The sequence below is a fragment of the Rana temporaria genome, chromosome 5 (genome assembly GCF_905171775.1).
Source record: "Rana temporaria chromosome 5, aRanTem1.1, whole genome shotgun sequence".
Lineage (NCBI taxonomy): Eukaryota > Metazoa > Chordata > Amphibia > Anura > Ranidae > Rana > Rana temporaria.
This window is the reverse complement of record NC_053493.1, coordinates 248,053,868-248,072,118: the sequence shown is the minus strand read 5'-3', so window position 1 is coordinate 248,072,118 and position 18,251 is coordinate 248,053,868. Positions and strand designations below refer to the sequence as shown.

Genomic DNA, 18,251 nt, shown 5'->3' with positions numbered 1-18,251 from the left:
ATTATTGAAAAAATTAGCACATAACACAAGCAGCTGATCGCTGCATGTGAAAGTTTACTCACCGCCGTCATTAGCTGTAAAAAAAATTTTTTTTTCGTTTTGATGACGTCACCGCGCTTGCGCATTGTAGCCCTGCAAATCCGGCCATTTGAAGCTTGCCGAGTTTTCATCTACATTTCCGGCAGTAAATGTGAGCGAGCTCCATGAGCGAGCTTCCCCTCTGTCCTCAGAAGAGAAGTCTCGCGATGTTACAGTCCTCCTGTTTCTGATAACTCCTCCCCCCCCGTGTGACTGAACAACACTACAGCCTCAGACATAGGAATGAGTATATTGGTTGCCATGGTAACGGCAATCCAGATCGAGGCTTGGTTACGGCGGTACGATGCATGTGGAAGATTTCTAACAGAGACCCAGTAAGGGCGGAAGTGACATCAGAAAGAAGCAATGAACAGGAGCTAGAATGGCGATTTCTATACCCGGAAACATTGAAAAAAAGAACGCAAGCCAACAGGTATTTGCGGGCATCGTTTTTTTAAATAATAAATGTTATAAGCATTGCAATGACCTTGGCTAATAGAATAACTAAAAAATAGAAAAAGTAGCCAAGGGTTTACAACCGCTTTAAGTTTCACAACATTTTCAAAAGTGTTTTAAAATAATAAAGTCTAGTAAAATAAAAGTCTAGTAATATAAAAAAAAATTGAAGGACTTCCACTCCCTTCCAGGCATACACATACCAATGCACACGCACCCAAGACATACTGTACACTATATTACCAAAAGTATTTGGACGCCTGACTTTACACGCACATAAATTTAATGGCACCCCAGTCTTCGTCCGTAGGGTTTGATATTTTCAATAAGACCCTGCATCTCTCCTCCAGGCTGGTAAGCATGAGATCGGGAAAAATATTAACCAATCTCATGCTTTCAGCCACGATTGCGGCTTTGTTTACTTCCGGGTAACCAGGCGTGACGTCATAACGTCGCTCCCGGTCCTCCGACGGTCATAGAGATGATCGGTCATCTCTATGCTCTTCATCTGGCGGCGGCCGATTCGTTCTCCGGGCCTCCGATGGCACGGGAGAGCCCGGAGAAGCACCTAATGGCGGCGGGAGGGGGGATGTCCCTGCCGCCACCTTTAAGAACGATCAAGCAGCATAACCGCCGCTATGATCATTCTTATGGTGCGAATATTTGCTGCCTGAAAAGAAGGATATCTGAATGATGCCTGTAGCTGCAGGCATCATTCAGATATCCCCAACTAAAGTCCAGGACGTCATATGATGTCCTACGGTACGGAAGTGGTTAAAAATCTTTTGCTATGGCAGCAACAAATCCTTTAAGAATTACAGTCAGTTCTCAGATTAGTAAACTGGAGGTAGAAAAATACCAACTCTGAGCTGGTGTATGAAGGTGCACCATAGGTGTGTGCAGCCTATTGCATTAGGGTGTGCACCCCAAAGCACAAACACACAGAAGCATAGTAAACTGTGTTTGTGCATGAACATAGTGAGCGAGTGTGTTCATTTAGAAAAAGAAGGGGCCGATAAATTATATATTGACTAGCCCTTTCCTTCGCTAGTCATGTCCTGCAGACTGATATTCCCTGTAAAAATCCTCTCTCCACTGTTGGTCGGTTCTCTTCACAGCGCTGAACTTCCAGCACAGGATGTGTTTATAGCTTTGTTTCTAACATGGCAGTACCCCCCTTTCTCCCCTTCTCCATTTAAAAAATGCCTTTCATTGTTTTCACAGAATGTACCACAATGGGGAGGAGCAGATAAATGACAGAATCCGCTCCCCCATTTACAGAAGATGTTACATTCTGTGAAAACAATGAATCAGCTATTCAGCATGAAAAAAAATTCCGGACAGGGCGCTGGAGTTAGTAGAACAACATAAACACCATTTTAATAAATAAAGCACACTTACATGGTAAAATATTGATTTGTCAGCATACAAAGCCAAGGGAGCTTGGACAGCTGGCACCAGATGGTAAACAGGCAATGGTAGATGAGCAGGATAGGTGCATAAACAGCGACAAGCACAGCCGTGGACTGTCAGGAAACTGTCTTGTTCCTGAAGCTAGGGTTGCTTGACAAAGGGGGAAGGGCCCCTGAAACACGTAGTGGCCCACCCATCCCAGAAATCATTGGTCAGATTTGACAGCTGTCTGGAAAACAAAAGATAGCCCCAAACCACAACAGGATACTGAGGAATGCTTATTTTTTCCAAAAGATAACAGGTATTACAGCACAGGGTTCCAAAGGTCACAGGAGTGCACTTCGTTCTGCACTCCTGTGACCTGTTTTCAGAAGACAGCGGGCTGAAGCCTGCAGTTGGCTGATGTCACTTAAAGCGGTGTTCCGGGCATAATTTTTTATTTTTTTTGCAAGCTAAAATTAATCACATTAAATAGACCCTAAAACATATTAATAGCTCCCCAATCATTCCAGAAAGCATTGCAAACAATTGCCTTATATCCTCCAGCTCATGTTGTGGCCGTATCCATTATACGTGTGGGCATGTGAAACCCAGTTCCTTTTTCTTCCTGGTTTTCAGGGAGAGGTGCATGCTGGGCGATTTTTAGGCACAGTAATGCCCAGAGACTCCTGGGAAATGAGTGTCATCATTTCCCAGGAGGCAATGGGGTCTTAGGACAGGAAGTTGAACCACCTAGGACCAGGAACTAGGCAGATTACGAGCCAGATGTTAGGGTGAGTAAAAAAATGTTTTCAAAAATGTTTTATTTATTTTTTACATTAAAGGCAAGCTGTAATAGAAAGTAAATTTTTAGGGTGGAACTCTACTTTAACTGGTCCAGGCTCGGGAAAGACCATGACCATTTGGTCAGGATCCACCCACATGCCTGGACCTGTACCCAGCTCAGCCTCTCAGCGAGTCGTTGAGAGCCTGAGCTAGCTGCTCTCGCCTTCTCCACAGCCCAGTCACCAGCGTCAAGGATACCTGCAACCTACCTGCATCTACAGCACCCTTGCATCCACAATGTGCCTGCATCCACAGCCATACCCGCAGTTATACCACCGCTGCTGGCTGCTTCACCTGCTACAGAGAACATCGCAGGAACTCCTAACTCACCGTGCTCTCGCGGCTGCTTAGAGCCGGCAGGTGACAGATGCAGCATCGCACTGATGCTGCATCCACCTAGGTAAGTATGATTCTACAAAAAAATACCTCTCTGTAACAAGTACACATACTTTTTTTTTTACAAGTTTCACACAAAATAATGCTTAATCATAACGTTGCCTATTTGCTTGCCAGTCCGCGGCTCTGCTTGATCCTATTTTAGCACCTACCCTGTTACATGTTCTGCTTGTCTACCATTGCCTGTTCACCATCTGGATTTTAACACGCAAGTGTGCTTTATATATTAAAATGGTGTTTATGTGGTTCTAACTGCTAACTGTCTGTGCTCTTTTTCATACTGTGTGGAGATCCATCCCAAATAGTGCTGCAGAAGAGTTTGGACCCTTTTAAGTACTTTGTAGTTTGGACTTTAGCAAACGAATTTATGGGCACTGAGAAAGCAGGGCATACATGTGCACAACTTGTGTATCAGATTTTCAGCTGCTGAGTCCAATTTGACAACCACATGCAATCTTAACAACTGTGTCCCTTTTTGTCAAGTACTAAATCTGGGAGGTAAGAGATAGACCTCACAATGCAATGTCAGAAGCCCAGACAGTTTCTCTTCTTGCTGCCACACCTACACTTGTTGACCTATGCAGACAGGATATACTTGCTCTGAAGTTAAACATTTCCTTGTCAGCAGTTCCGTGCTGGTTTATACAAGGAATATTAGAACAAGGAGTTACAACTGCCACGATAACAGCTGTATTCATCCTTTGGAGATGTTTACTGCCAACAATAATTGGACACCTGCAAAGGACCTTCATTCAAGTAGTCAAAACATCAATCCGCAACCTGTGACCGAACAGGAAAGGTATTTTATATTGTTTTAGCTTGTGAACTCGTATATACATCTAAAATGCTTGTATCTTGCATTTCTACAGGTTTAACATGTGATGATGATGGAGACATGAGCATATGTCATGGGGTTGGGTTTTAAGCAGTGAATTAATATATATTCAATACATTTAGACTTGCAGGCATCTCAAACTGGCGGCCCTCCAGCTGTTGCAAAACTACAAGTCCAATGAGGCATTGCAAGAATGACAGTTACCAGCATGACTCCCACAGGCAGAGGCATGATGGGACTTGTAGTTTTACAACAGCTGGAGGGCCACCAGTTTGAGACCCTTGATTTAGAGTGATGTCTATTGATTCAGCACACAGTATACAGCAGTGCTACCAGCCTATCAGACTTAAATTTACTGACACGACACCCAAAATTTACTGGCACAGACATTTTTTTATTACCATTCCCAAAAGTTACAAAATTACAGTTTTAAATTAAAAGTTCAATATTTAGGCTACAAACAAGTACAATATGCAATTAGCAATGTGATTTGGGGTAGATATTAAAGCGGAGTTCCACCCAAAAATGGAACTTCCGCTTATCCCACTCCTCACCCCCTTACATGCCACATTTGGCATGTAATTTTTTTGGGGGGGGAGTGGGGACTTCAGGAGAAGGGGACTTCCTGTCCCACTTCCTCCTTCCCCTGAGGGGCTGGAAAGGCGATTAGCTTAATCGCCTTTTCACAGCCCCTCCCTGTAGGCGAGCGCCTGTCCAATCGGACGGCGCCGCGCCGCTCGCGCATGCGCAGTGCCGCTCGCGCATGCGCAGTGGGTGCCCGGCCGTGAAGCCGAAAGCTGTCACGGCCGGGTGCCCATAGTGACAATGAAGACGCCGGCCGGGGAGGGGAGGCAGAGGAGCGGAGCCCCGGCCGGCGCGTCGCTGGAACGCTGGAGCAGGTAAGTGTCTGTTTATTAAAAGCCAGCAGCTACACTTTTTGTAGCTGCTGACTTTTAATAAACATAAATATTGTCTGGAACTCCCCTTTAAGGCAAAAAAAATATTTCTTATTTTATTTTTGATACAGTAAGCAAGTAGCTCAGGGACAGGACTTAGGGCCAGTTCACACCAGACGCAGTTACGTGCGCTTTTTTTCTGCACAAAATGCATGCACAGTGTTTTCCATGTATTCCAATGGCTCTAATTCACACCATGCAGTCAGTTTCCGGTCAGTTTCTGCACCGGAAACTGACTGCATGGACTGAACTAGAGCCAACTAGAGCCTTTGGAATACATGGAAAACACTGTGCATGCATTTTTAGTTCAGAAAAAATGCACGCGAAACTGTACGGAACTGTGTCTGGTGTGAACTGGCCCTTAGAATAGACAGGCACACACACATAAAATTGACTCTCACAGTGACACTGACAGCAGTGTACAGCAATGTGCAGCAGCACAGTGGTCACAGTGGTCTTCTCTCCCCACACCAAGTGGTCCCTTTAGTCCATTCAGTCCAAACAGCAAAGACAGTCCCGCTCCCAGCTTGCCCTGTTCCCATCCCATATGGTAGGTGTAAGGTGTTAGTTCACCTTTTTATTTTTTTCTGATAAAGTGAACTAATTATTTAATCAGTGTAGTTTGCAATTACATATTTTATTTGTTATGACGCCTGCTGGTGACTTTAGAGTATTGTTACATGACCCAAGTATACAATTACATTTTAACCGCTTGCTGCCCGCCGCCCGCAGATATACGTCTGCAGCATGGCACGGGCAGACAAAACTACGTATATATACGTCCCCGTTAAAAAGCGGTTGTAGCAGGCGCGCGCGCGCCCGCCGCGATCTCCGTGAAATCAGTGACGTGTCACAGCAAGCCACGCCCCCCTACAGTAAGAATCATTCCTTAGGGAACACTTAACCCCTACAGCGCCACCTAGTGGTTAACCCCTTCACTGCCAGTGTCATTTTCACAGTAATCAGTGTATTTTTATAGCACTGATCGCTGTAAAAATTACAATGGTCCCAAAAATGTGACAAAGGTGGCCATAATGTCGCAGTCACGATAAAAATCGCTGATCGCCGCAATTACTAGTAAAAAAAAATAAAAAATTCTAAAAATGCTATAAAACTATGTTGTAGTGACTATTACTTTTGCGCAAACCAATCAATAAACGCTTATTGCGTTTTTTTTTTTTTTTTACCAAAAATATGTAGAAGAATACGTATCGGCCTAAACTGAGGAAAAAAAATGTTAGATAGTTTTTGGGGATATTTATTATAGCAAAAAGTAAAAAATATAGCATTTTTTTTCAAAATTATCGCTCTATTTTTGTTTATAGCGCAAAAAATAAAAACCGCAGAGCTGATCAAATACCACCAAAAGAAAGCTATATTTGTAAGAAAAAAAAGGACGTCAATTTTGTTTGGGAACCACGTCGCACGACCGTGCAATTGTCAGTTAAAGCTACCCAGTGCCGAATCGCAAAAAGTGGCCCGGTCATTTAGCAACAAAATGGTCCGGGGCTTAAGTGGTTAATGATCTTTAACACTTGTATGCACAATTTATACATCTGTTTATGTGGGTTTTATGCATTTTATACTTGCATTTCTTCTTCTTCTTCTTCTTCATTAAACAAAACTAGAGATCAATGCCGTGCACACACGATTGGACATTCCGACATCAAAACCGTGGATTTTTTTTCCACCCGATTGTTCGCTTAAACTTGTCTTGCATACACACGGTCACACAAATGTTGCCGGATATTCCAAACATCAAGAACGTGGTCACGTACAACCAGGGGCGGACTGACCATTCGGGCTCTCGGGCACTGCCCGAGGGCCCCATGCCACTAGGGGGCCCCATCAGGGTTGCCAGCCCTAGTAAAACCAGGGACAGTATGTAAAAATCTGTGTTTTTTTTACATTTGTCTATGAAAATGTCCCTTACCGATATCCTTTTGGTCTAAAAATCCCAAGATTATAGCTGCCCCGCCTCTCCAGTACCTTCTCAGTGTGTGTATGTATACTGTGTGTCTGCATGTGTATTGTGTGTATGTATACTGTGTGTGTATATTGTGTGTCTGTGTATGCATACTGTATGTGTGTGTATATACAGTACTGTGTGGCCCCATAACCTATTGCCTGGGGGGCCCATAATATCCTATTGCCCGAAGGCCCCATGAGTTGTTAGTCCACCCCTGCGTACAACACTACAACGAGCCGAGAAAAATTAAGTTCAATGATTTCATTCATTTCAATGGGCAAGATGCGATGCGGAGGAGCTGTGGGCGAGCAGTGTATACACCGATCCAAAGGTGCTGCTTGCAGGATTTTTTTTTAACGTCCTGCCAGCACATCGCCCGAGGGCTTCCACACTGAGACTGCAGGGGGGCCATTTTTCAGGCGCTGTACAGGCGCTATTTTTAGCTCAAAAGCACCCGAAAAACGCCCCAGTGTGAAAGGGGTTTAACAAAAAAGCTCAACTCTGGGCACCCCTCTGGCCTCACTCTCCACTCTCTCTAAATAATTGCTAGCATACAGGATATAAGAATGCCTCTTTTTTTCTCATTTATATCCACATTCTAATTTTGCCTAGAGATGGGCTTTTTACATAGGGGGTGCAGCTACCACCAGGAAGGCCAATATCAAACCCCCCAATGTGTATAAGTAAGGGGTAAATATATATATATATATATATATATATATATATATATACAGTATATATATATATATATATATATATATATATATATATATATATATATATACATCCTAAATAAACATGCATGTTCCATGATGTTCAAAAAATAATGTCCCATGATGTAAAAAATAAATGTCTGACAAAGTAAATGTCCGACTCTCCCTAGTCAACTGCTGAATGTAAACAAACCAAACTGAATGCTTGCTAATGCCATTGACCAAATGTAATCATGCCTATATTTGGTCAATGACATCACCCAGCATCCCTGGATGGTTTGTTGACATTTACCTGCTGGTCAAGGAGCTGCCACTTATGATGGAATCTTGGCAGGAGAATATCGTTGGGGCAATACCCTTCACGTTTGTGTTGAAAGGTCATTGGAGTATCGTTTATTGCGACTGACTATGGACGTACATCACTAGATGATATGATTGACAGATCTATATTTTGGGACAGTATTGTGGAATGTTTTATTAAAAGACTTTTTCAAAAGTGTCTGTGTTTTTATTTACCTTTTTCTTTTTTGAGAATGAGTAACCAGAAGTACTATATATGCCTTACTAATTCACATGAGGGGGCTGTATATCTGGGGGACCCCCTTATTTCAAAGGGGAATTTCAGATTTCCATAAGTCCCCTCACTGACCCCCACATTCACTGGGCCAGGGATGTAGGGAAGAGACCCTTTTCACCATCAACACAGTGACACTGGCAAGATCAATATATCACTTTTCACTTTCATGAGGCATCAACGCTTAGCCACCTCCAATCATTTCAATGGTAACGTGCCATAGCCACACCTATAGCATTTTTGTAAACTCCTTGCTGAGTGCTGTGATAATGGCAGTGGAAGTTCCTGTATCCCAGATTGCATTGGAAAATAATAGAGAACTAGGACTGAGCAGCTCTATCCACTTCCTGTTTGTACAGAGCAGTCATGCATAACAACATTGGCTTCTGTGTGCAGGCAGAAGCATTAAGATAGCCAGAAATACTGACAGTGCCAGGCAGGAGCAGAGGTACTGAGTATTATTGTCAGTGGTAAAGCTTTTTGTGTATCAGTGCCAGCAAGAGTCAGTGCCAACAATCAACAGTGCCAGCAAGTGTTGCAAGCAAGGGATTGTGCCAACACGTTTTGGTGTCTGCTAGTGACTGTGACAATCTTTCCATGATCATCTTGAGCTGGACCAAGTCAAGTGTCAATGAAATCAAAGTACACTAATCCGTTATACAGTGAAATCACACAAATGCCTGCTATCATACCAAAATGTAAACATGCCTCAAACAGATCAGTTCCTCTACATCACTTCCCCTAACCACTGTTTCATCCTTCCAGCCCAGGCCATTTTTTCAAATTTCAGAGCTGTCACAGTTTGAATGACAATTACTCAGTCATGCTCCACTGCACTCAAATTAGTTTTATATACCGGTAATTTTTTTACACAGCTCTTTTGGTGGTATTTATTCACCACTGGGGTTTTTTTTTTTTTGCTACATAAAAAGAAAAACGACCAAAAGTTTTGAAAAAAACATGCCTTTCTTAGTTTTTGTTATAACATTTTGCAAATAAATCATATTTCTTCACTGATTGGGGGTCAACAAATATTTCGATACCTTTCTTTGGTAAAAAGACTTTACAATTTTGGTATATATATTTGAAAAATTGATTGATCCTGATGTACTCATTTCTTGAGGCCCTTAAATGCCAAAGTACAAATACCCCCAAAATTACACATTTTGGAAAGAAGACACTCCAATGTGCTTAGTAGGAGGGGCGGTGAGTTTTTTGAAGTTGTAATCTTTTGTCCCAAATTTTGGGAAAATTAAGAAATGTATGTTTTTTTCTCACACACACCACAGGCATACTTACAATTACACAGTAAAACAAATTCTGCTACACCTTCCAAGTATAAGGATTCTACATGTGTGAGACTTTTTCACAGCCTACCTGCATAAAGAGGCCCAAAATCCAAGTAGCTACTTCAGGCTTTCTTCTGTACACAGAGTTGTCTGGACCGGAGGTAAGGGAGCAAGTGGAGGACAGCAGGACAACACTGCCAGGCAAATCTCCAGGGAGGAAGACAGTCACGTGAGCTGGTGAGTGTTGCAGTCAGAGAACTGAGAGCTGAGAGGCATGCCTGAGAGGACTGGGTGTAAGCACTCTGGGATGGATGCAGAGTCAGTCTGGGAAGACTGTGGAGAAGAAGCCAGGAGGGCTAGAGAAGGAGGCAGCTGCAGCCAGGCGTGCTGGCAGTGCCTGAAGAGGTGGTGCTGGGATCAGAAGCCACAGGAGGAGGACAGTTAGGCACTAGGACTTTTTGCTACACTACACATTTGCTATGGTCTGATTGCGCTCTTGTCAGACCATCCATAAAGTGCCAGCTGGTCCTGAGAGTTGTTGTTCTACAAGCAAGATCGTGAAGAAGGTAGAGGAGAAGTGTATATACAGGGATGTATATAGTTGTGCCCCTGAAGAGTTCTACTATTCTGATCAAGTTGGCATCCCATAATACCCTAAACCCTAACCAAGTTCAATACCCCTAATAAAACACAAAAACAAATCTGCAAGGACTGATTCTTGACTCCAGTGTGTGATGGAAAATTCTGTGTGCCTGGCTGTACAGGGTGGGAGATACTTCATTCACCTGCAACTCCTGCGGGGGTAGCACTACATGTGAATGGAAGAGAGTCTGACAAGTCAAATGATTAACCCCCCTCCCCTCAGACAATGAAAACAACTTCACTCAATAGATGAGGCAAACGAGGGATGCAGGCCCTTGTCAATACCTTTTTCTATTGTATTCAGATAGAGCCTGAAGATTTTAAACCCCTGCATGCCCAAAGTTTGAAAAAAGAAGAGGACAGGCATCCCTATAGTGAGGATTTCTCCAGGATCCAGCTGCCTGCAGGACATACTTCATAACTGGTTGGTAATGTGGCTAATGCTGTAAGGCTAAAAAATATTTTTTAGCCAAACTTCAGCTTTTTTTTTTTTTTTTTGGATATGATAAGGAAGAACTCTGCTTGTTTATTTAATTATTTTTCATGTAGCGCTCACCCCCGAAGGAGCCGCTGGTTGATTTTGGAATCGGCCTACTAAGTTACCCTGACGGTGTATAGGGGTGTAGTTGTGAGAACAGCGGTAGTGAGCGAAGGTCCAGACATCCAATAAAGAGTTTTTCAATGCTTTATTGTCCAGGCCAAACACGGCCAACATCAACATAAATTGGGAAGGTCAAGGTTGATGAAGGAAGAGAGAGAACCTTGCGGTATCAAGCCCGGATATTAAATGGAGCAGTCAGTACTGCTCTGTATAGTACCAATTTCTGTAACTCGTCGCCACTCTACTTGGAGTGGGTAAAGTGCCCCCGGACAGACCCCTGTGATAGGCCCTGCAACCAAAGCGTCATTCTGAACTAGCTGGGACGAAGAGGTCTCTCACACAGAACCGGCCCTAGGGCCTCTGCCACAGGCCAACTTCAATAAAGGACTTAGGTTAATAAAGAGAGAGCGAATCCTCCCAGTGGACTTTTCCTATATAGGCCCCCGGATGACAGCAAGCATACCTGTCAGTGGTCCGGACACCCGATCCCAGACTGGGATTTTCTCAACAGGTCTTGGAACCCAGCGAAGCACTGGAGTCCCCTTTTTCCTCCGGATGAGGTTCAATGCAGCTTTGAGCCTTGGCCAGGTGGGCCGCGCCGGCGGGGTCCATGGATGCGCGTACCCTGAAGGTGGGTAATGATTTCTTAACACATGACCCCTGTCACAGATATACTCTCCCCCAGCATGCCCCGCGAGGGAAAAATCCTCCAATTGGCTGCTGGGGAAAACCTGCTCTGTCAGAAACCCCTCTGGCGCCAACTGCCGGCCAGGGGTGGCATTGCACCCCCTGACCACAGACTGACCCAGTGGACATTCCTGGTATGACAGAAGTCCCAAATTTGGACAAACACTGAATGGGAGCAAAGTAACTCTCCCATTCCCACTAACTTTAGCGTAGTGCCCATACTGAAAGCAAGGGGGCGCTACAGTTTCTTTTGTCATCCGTGTCCAATTGACATTTCCCATCACTTCCTGTCCCTCAACCGAAAGAGAAGGTAAGAGGAAATCCATCCGATGTGAGGGAATCCCAGGGTGTCACCAACACAAGTGTCCCCATTGGAGGATTTCCCCTCTATTCCTGTTCTGGTGACAACCCAAAATTTGGGATTTTCTTTCACTGTAAGCTAACAATTTTATTTCGTGAAATGAGCTTTGACTGGCGTTCAGAGAGCTTTAACAAAGCATGTCCTAGCCGTTAATGTGTGTTGAAGCTGAAGCAAGTGTAAATGAACCCTAGGTAAAATGGCTAGCTTACAGTCCTGTTTACACCTTGCTTTTGCTTGGTACTTCGATTGGGCCTTCGGTGAGGCTTCGGTGGGGCTTTAAGCAGTCACAACATCACTTCCAGTTTACTCGGCTGCCAATGGCGCCGGTTTTAAAAAAATACACAGTATTCAGAATCACCGTTTTCGACGATCTGAATACATTGAAGTGGAAAGGAGGGATCGGGGGTCTTTTAGACCCCCGATCCCTCCATAAAGAGTACCTGTCACCACCTATTATTGTCACAAGGGATGTTTACATTCCTTGTGACAGCAATAAAAGTGATAAAAAAAAACCCACAATTTAATATTATAAAATAAGAATTTTTTTAAAGCACCCCGGTCCCCGCGAGCAATAATTCTAGCTGTAGACCTCCTCTGTAATTGTAACCTGGTAACTGTAAAAAAAAATTAAAGCGTCGCCTATGGAGATTTTTAGGTACCGTAGTTTGTCGCCATTCCACGAGTGTGTGCAATTATAAAGCATGACATGTTTGGTATCTATTTACTCAGCGTAACATCATCTTTCACATTATACAAAAAAATTGGGCTAACTTTACTTTTTCATTTTTTTAAAATTCATGAAAGTGTCTTTTTCCCAAAAAGTTGCGTTTAAAATATGACATAAAATATTGCAACAATCGCCATTTTATTCTCTGCTAAAAAAAAATATATGTTTTGGGTTCTAAGTCATTTTCTAGCAAAAAAAATATGCCACATGTCAGAAATAGCCTTAGTCGTGAAACGTGAAAGGGTTATTATATTCTTTTTCAGATGAAAACTGTAGGCCCCAGCATGTGTGGGAAAAAAAAAAAAAGGGTCTGGCAGCAAACTGTTTAATAGCTGGACATTGGAGAAGCAGAGCGGTCAGGACACATATATCTCCCCAATGCTGCGCTATGTAGTCCCATACTAGCTCTGCTATGTGCAGGGTTCACAGTAAAAAAAAATCCCCGCCCACTCTCTGCTCGCTGGGTGTACGTCATCACGGCGTGACGGTCAGAACCCGGAAGTGGCTGCTGTCACTGACAACTAGCACAACAAGTCTGCATTGTGGGGTATATGTGATCGCCGCTCTGTATGAGAGTCCCCGGAGGTTGTAGTATGAGGGTGCCGGGTGCGTTCACCTGATGGGGATACGGAGGTGATACATGATAACTGGAGAAGAGGAGGAGGGAGGATGTATCTGATGGAGTTCCGGCCAGCTCATCGTCTCTGTGTATGTGTGGAGCTTCCTGTATGACCTGTACCTGTCAGAATTTCTTTCATTCATTCCTCACATCTGTACAGCAGGCTGCCAGTGTTGGCATTGGTGGGCAGCGTGTAATGGAGCAGACTGAGGTCCCTGCATGTGTCTAGGCAGCAAGATGTGACTTTATTGTGTCTACCTGAATGTTCCACCCAGTGTATGTTCATCAGGGAGGGTCTCTTCACAATGCTAGCTTCAGGTATTTGTGTCTCTGTGCGTTTGTGTGGACACAGCAGTTCATTCGTTTGAATGGGATGTTGTGCCTGCAGGAAATATGGGGGGGGGGGGTAGTCCCAGACCTTTTTTTATTTTATTATTATTTTATCAAAACACATCCTATGCGGTTCTGCACACTCGCGAACTCGCTACGTTTCCAGATTTGTAGGGGTGCCATTAAGAATTAACAGCACCCCCTCATGTCTGCTAGAGCAATGCGTTTTTTGCTGAGGGTGCAAGAACTCGTGTGATTTGCCTGCGTTTCCAGACCTGCATATGTGAACTTAGACTCAGCCACAATATTCTTAAAAATGTCCCCTCCACCTCCTACCTATACTGCATAACCTGTATGTGTGTGTGTATACATACATACATACATACATACATACATACATACATACATACATACATACATACATACATAAAAAAAAAAAAAAAGAGCAGGGGAGGTCTTTTTCTTTCCCAGAGTTGGGGAAAAGTTGGGAACTTTTTAATCTGAACTACAAGTAGATCTAACATATTAATCTAAAACATATTAATGTATCTCTGTAATCATTAATGCATCTAATTACCTGAAGTTGACTTGGTGTTGCCCTCTTGCAGTCCATTGTATAATCAGTTGCTGCTGCACTGCATGACAGGACTGTGTTGTGTGACAGAGCTGTGTAAATATCAGAGATGCAATTCTTTTGGCTGGCGAAACTGCTCCGATATGTATTTCATCTCTAGACAGATATAAAATACTCACATTTTATTCATCTCTGTAATCAAAATCTGACCATCACTCTGCTACTTTTTTTTTTTTTACTGTTTAGTCACAAGCTGTGCTGGGTCTAGGACTATCTGGGCTCAGAGAAAGGGTTGAAAGATGCTAAAGACCTCTAGTAGCAGAAAAAAAACTGCAATGAAACCCCTAAATTGAAGCTGAATATTGTAACAAAAGTTTTGTATGTGTTTGTTTTTCTTATTTTTTTTAAGGTTTTATTAGGCTATTCATTTCTCTATTCAAGCTCTTCTTCAAATAACCAAGCACCGTGTGTGTGTGTGTTTTTTTTTTTTTTTTTGTCCTATATAAGTAATGTCACCTGTCGTCGTGCAAAAGTGAACAAAAGTTGTGCTCATTTCCTGGCATATACACAGACTGTAGTTTCTAAAGGGAGCTTTAGGCTTGATTCACACCTATGCATTTTTTTGTGCATTTTGCAGATTTGCACTACAGTCCATTTAACATGGTGTCCTATGGGTCAGGTTCTGTAGTGCAAATCTACAAAATGCAAAAAGCACAAAAAAATGCATAGGTGTGAATCCAGCCTTAGATGTCAATTTCTGATGTGCAAATCAGAGTACTGGCTCTGATAGTGAAGTCTTGTTTGAAGGATTAAAAGTGGTTGTAAACCTCAGACATGAAATATGAACAAAGCACATCCTTCTATCGTGTATACTTGTCTCAACTAAGAGCACTAAGTGCAATTTCTGTCTGCTGCTTCGTTCCTCTGCTATCAGCATGAATCGCTTCTGATACATTTTTCTGAGACCCAGTTAAAAAAAAAAAGAGTGAGGGAAGGCGCTCCAACTGGCAGCCTCAGCTCTGTCCTTGTGTGAAGGGGGGGGGGGGGTCCCTTCCCTTCCCTTCCCTTCCCTCCAATCAGCAGTCCTTCCAAACATGGCCCTCCAGTTGTTCAGGAACTATTCCCATCATGCCTAGTCATGTCTGTGAATGTCAGAGTTTTACAATGCCTTGTGGGACTTGTAGTTCCGCAACAGCTGGGGGGGCGTAGTTTGAAGATCCCTGATGTAGAGGAAGTGTAGAAACGGAATCAACCTGATCCCTAATTTTACTCTCTACTCGCACTAGAAAACAGCTGTAAAAATGTATTGCTGTGTGCAGCTGAAAAAAGTCGTTTCCTCCAGTTTGTACCTAATGAGATCCAGTGTATTACCACTATTAAGTGAAGAATATGTGTTGTCAGATCTGCATGGCATGTCTACCAATTATAAGAGGCCATTGTTAAAATTTATTTAATTTTGCTTTTTTTTTTTTTTTTTTCTTTCAGTTATGCTAAAGATAAAGCAGCTGAATCGTCGGAGGAACCTGAAGACTTCCCACTGAGCACCATGGATCTAAAATATAATATCGCAAGGAAGTACATTTCCATCAGCATGCCCTCAAAACCGGATACAATGTCCCCTCACATCAAGTCTAATGACGACATCCGGGTGCTTGGTATTAATCTTAGCCAGTTCCAAAAACCTGTGCAATTTTTCATTTGTGTTACTGGAGTTTTTATTTTTTATTTAATATATGGATATTTACAGGTAATCTTCATGCAAACATTTTATGTTCCTGTAATAATATCAAAATGTCAAAAATCACATAGAGTAAAAAATATGCAGACCATCTTAATCCAGTGGGTGATGCTTTAGGTTGTTTATGTTAATGTTATTTGCAGATATTACATTTAAAGTGGTACTAAAGACAAAATAAAAAAAATGACATCTCTGATGCAGTCTCACTAGCGGTAAAGTTGATCTCCAGGTTTTAGTGAACTTTAAGGCCTCATGCACACTGGAGTTTTTACAGCAGCTGTTTTTGGCAGTAGACGTTTTATTTTTTCCTACAATCGTTAAAGTGGAGTTCCACCCTTGTGTGTGTTTTTTTTTTTTTCCCCAAAAAATCTTAAAAAAAATGTTTTATACTCACCTGAAAGGGCGGTTGCTATGCAGGAGTAGCTCATCTGCCTTTTCTTCCACCGCGGTGGATCTTCTGCCTCGTCCTTTGTTACGGTGTCTTCTGGTGAATGAGCCGCGCTGCCTTCTGGGAACTGTGTGTATGCCAGGAGGCAGCCACCCATTCACAAAGCGCCGCGCATGCGCAGTAGAAAATGGACAGTGAAGCCATAAGGCTTACTTTTACCATGGCAAGGATTGAGGCGCCAGGACCGACCGATCGCCGTCGGGGGACCAACATCACGGGCGACTAGGACAGGTAAGTGTCCTTATAAAAAGTCAGCAGCTACAGTGTCAGTAGCTCCTAACTTTAAAAAAAAAAAAAAAATCGCGGGTGGAATCTTTAAACTCTCCAAGTTAGCCTATTTACTCAGATTCTCATACGCCGGCTTAACTTTGTGTGGGCGTAGCGTATGTCATTTACGTTACACCGCCGCAAGTTAGAGAGGCAAGTGCAGTATTCACAAAGCACTTGCTCCGTAAGTTGCGGCGTAGCGTAAATGTGCCGGCGTAAGTGCGCCTAATTCAAATTGTGAAGAGGTGGGCGTGTTTTATGTAAATAAAGGATGGGGTGAGTATTACCGCGCTTACCACGAGAGTGGGGGAAGGGGGAGAGAGAAGGGGTACAGCTGCTGCACTGGATGGTGTATCAAACCAGGAACAAATGAAGAATAAAGGGGTAGTGCAGCATTCATAGCGCAGCACTACACCTTTATTCTTCTTATGTAAATAAAGCATGACCCCACGTAAATGACGTTTTTAACGAACGGCGCATGCGCCGTCCGTGGACCTAACCCAGTGCGCATGCTCCAAATTACGCCGCAAAGACTCATTGTTTTCGACGTGTATGTAAATTACGGCCAGCCCCATTCACGGACGACTTACGCAAACGACGTAAAAATTTAAAAATGTGACGCGGTTCCGACGTCCATACTTAACATTGGCTGCGCCATCTTTTTTTGTGGTTTATCTTTACGCCTGAAAACGCCTTACGTAAACGGCGTATCTTTACTGCGACGGGCAAGCGTACGTTCGTGAATAGGCGTATCTCGCTGATTTACGCATTCTAGGCGTAAATCAGCGTACACGCCCCTAGCGGCCAGCGTAAATAGACAGCTAAAATACGACGGCGCAGGCGGTATCTTGGCAACATTTAAGCGTATCTCAATTTAAGAATACGCTTAAATATACGACGGCGCAGATTCGGAGTTACGACGGCGTATCTACTGATACGCCGGCGTAACTCTACCTGAATCTGGCTATATGTGTCCATGCACACATAGGTTGTTATTGGCAGTTTTGAGCAGTAAAAAACCTCCAAAACTAGTGGGAACACGGAAAACCGCTAAACGCTATTGCAAAACAGTTGAAAAACTCACTGCAAAGCCACTGGCGTTTTTTTATAACTTTATTTTAACGTCCAGTGTGCATGAGGCCTAAATAGTTTGTTTGGACCAAGCTGATCCACTATTTACTTCATTAACAGATGCAACAGCTGTAAGCACTGCATAGACTGTATGTAGCCTCAGCGCTGTGTTTAGGCAGTGGGAGAAGAAGTTCCCAGGAATTTACCCATGATGTAGTGAGGAAGTAGCATTAAGCCCTTGTTCACATTTGGAGCGACTAGTCATGCGATTTGACAGGTTAAATCGCATGACAATTTGCACCCTGTTGTCAGCAATGGCACCATTCAAAATATCAAATCTGTGTGATGCCGAATTTGCGGTGCCGCATCGATTTAAAAAAGTAATTCCTGCCCTACTTTTGGCGATTTTTTTTTTTTTTTTTTTTTTGGATGCGGCTTGCATAGACATCTATGCATGAAGCCACACAAATGTCTTCAAAGTCGTACTTGAAGTTGTACTGTAATGCCCCGTTCAATGTAGTTGAGGGGTAAAGAGAAGTATATGCAGTGGAGGGTGGCTAGCAGTCTAGGACAGGGTGGGGATTTTTGAAAAGTACTAGTTTAGGAAAGTGGCAATGGGTTGGCTAACAATCAGTGGGTGTTGGAGGGAAATGGCGCAATTCCAGATTCCAGTTTAAAGTAA

The 18,251-nt window shown here is 43.2% G+C and overlaps 1 protein-coding gene across 5 annotated transcripts in view; it reads left to right on the top strand.

Moving 5' to 3' along the window:
- Window positions 1-3,801: 3,801 nt before the first annotated feature.
- Window positions 3,802-18,251, top strand: part of SLC35B3 (solute carrier family 35 member B3) — a 61,324-nt gene continuing 46,874 nt past the window's right edge. Inside the window, exons 1-2 of one of the 5 annotated variants that reach the window (XM_040353697.1) lie at window positions 3,802-3,967; window positions 15,531-15,792. In XM_040353697.1, the coding sequence (XP_040209631.1) occupies window positions 3,876-3,967; window positions 15,531-15,792 (354 nt within the window). In that variant the 5' untranslated portion in view covers window positions 3,802-3,875. The other 4 variants (XM_040353699.1, XM_040353700.1, XM_040353701.1 and 1 more) reach the window with 4 other exon arrangements.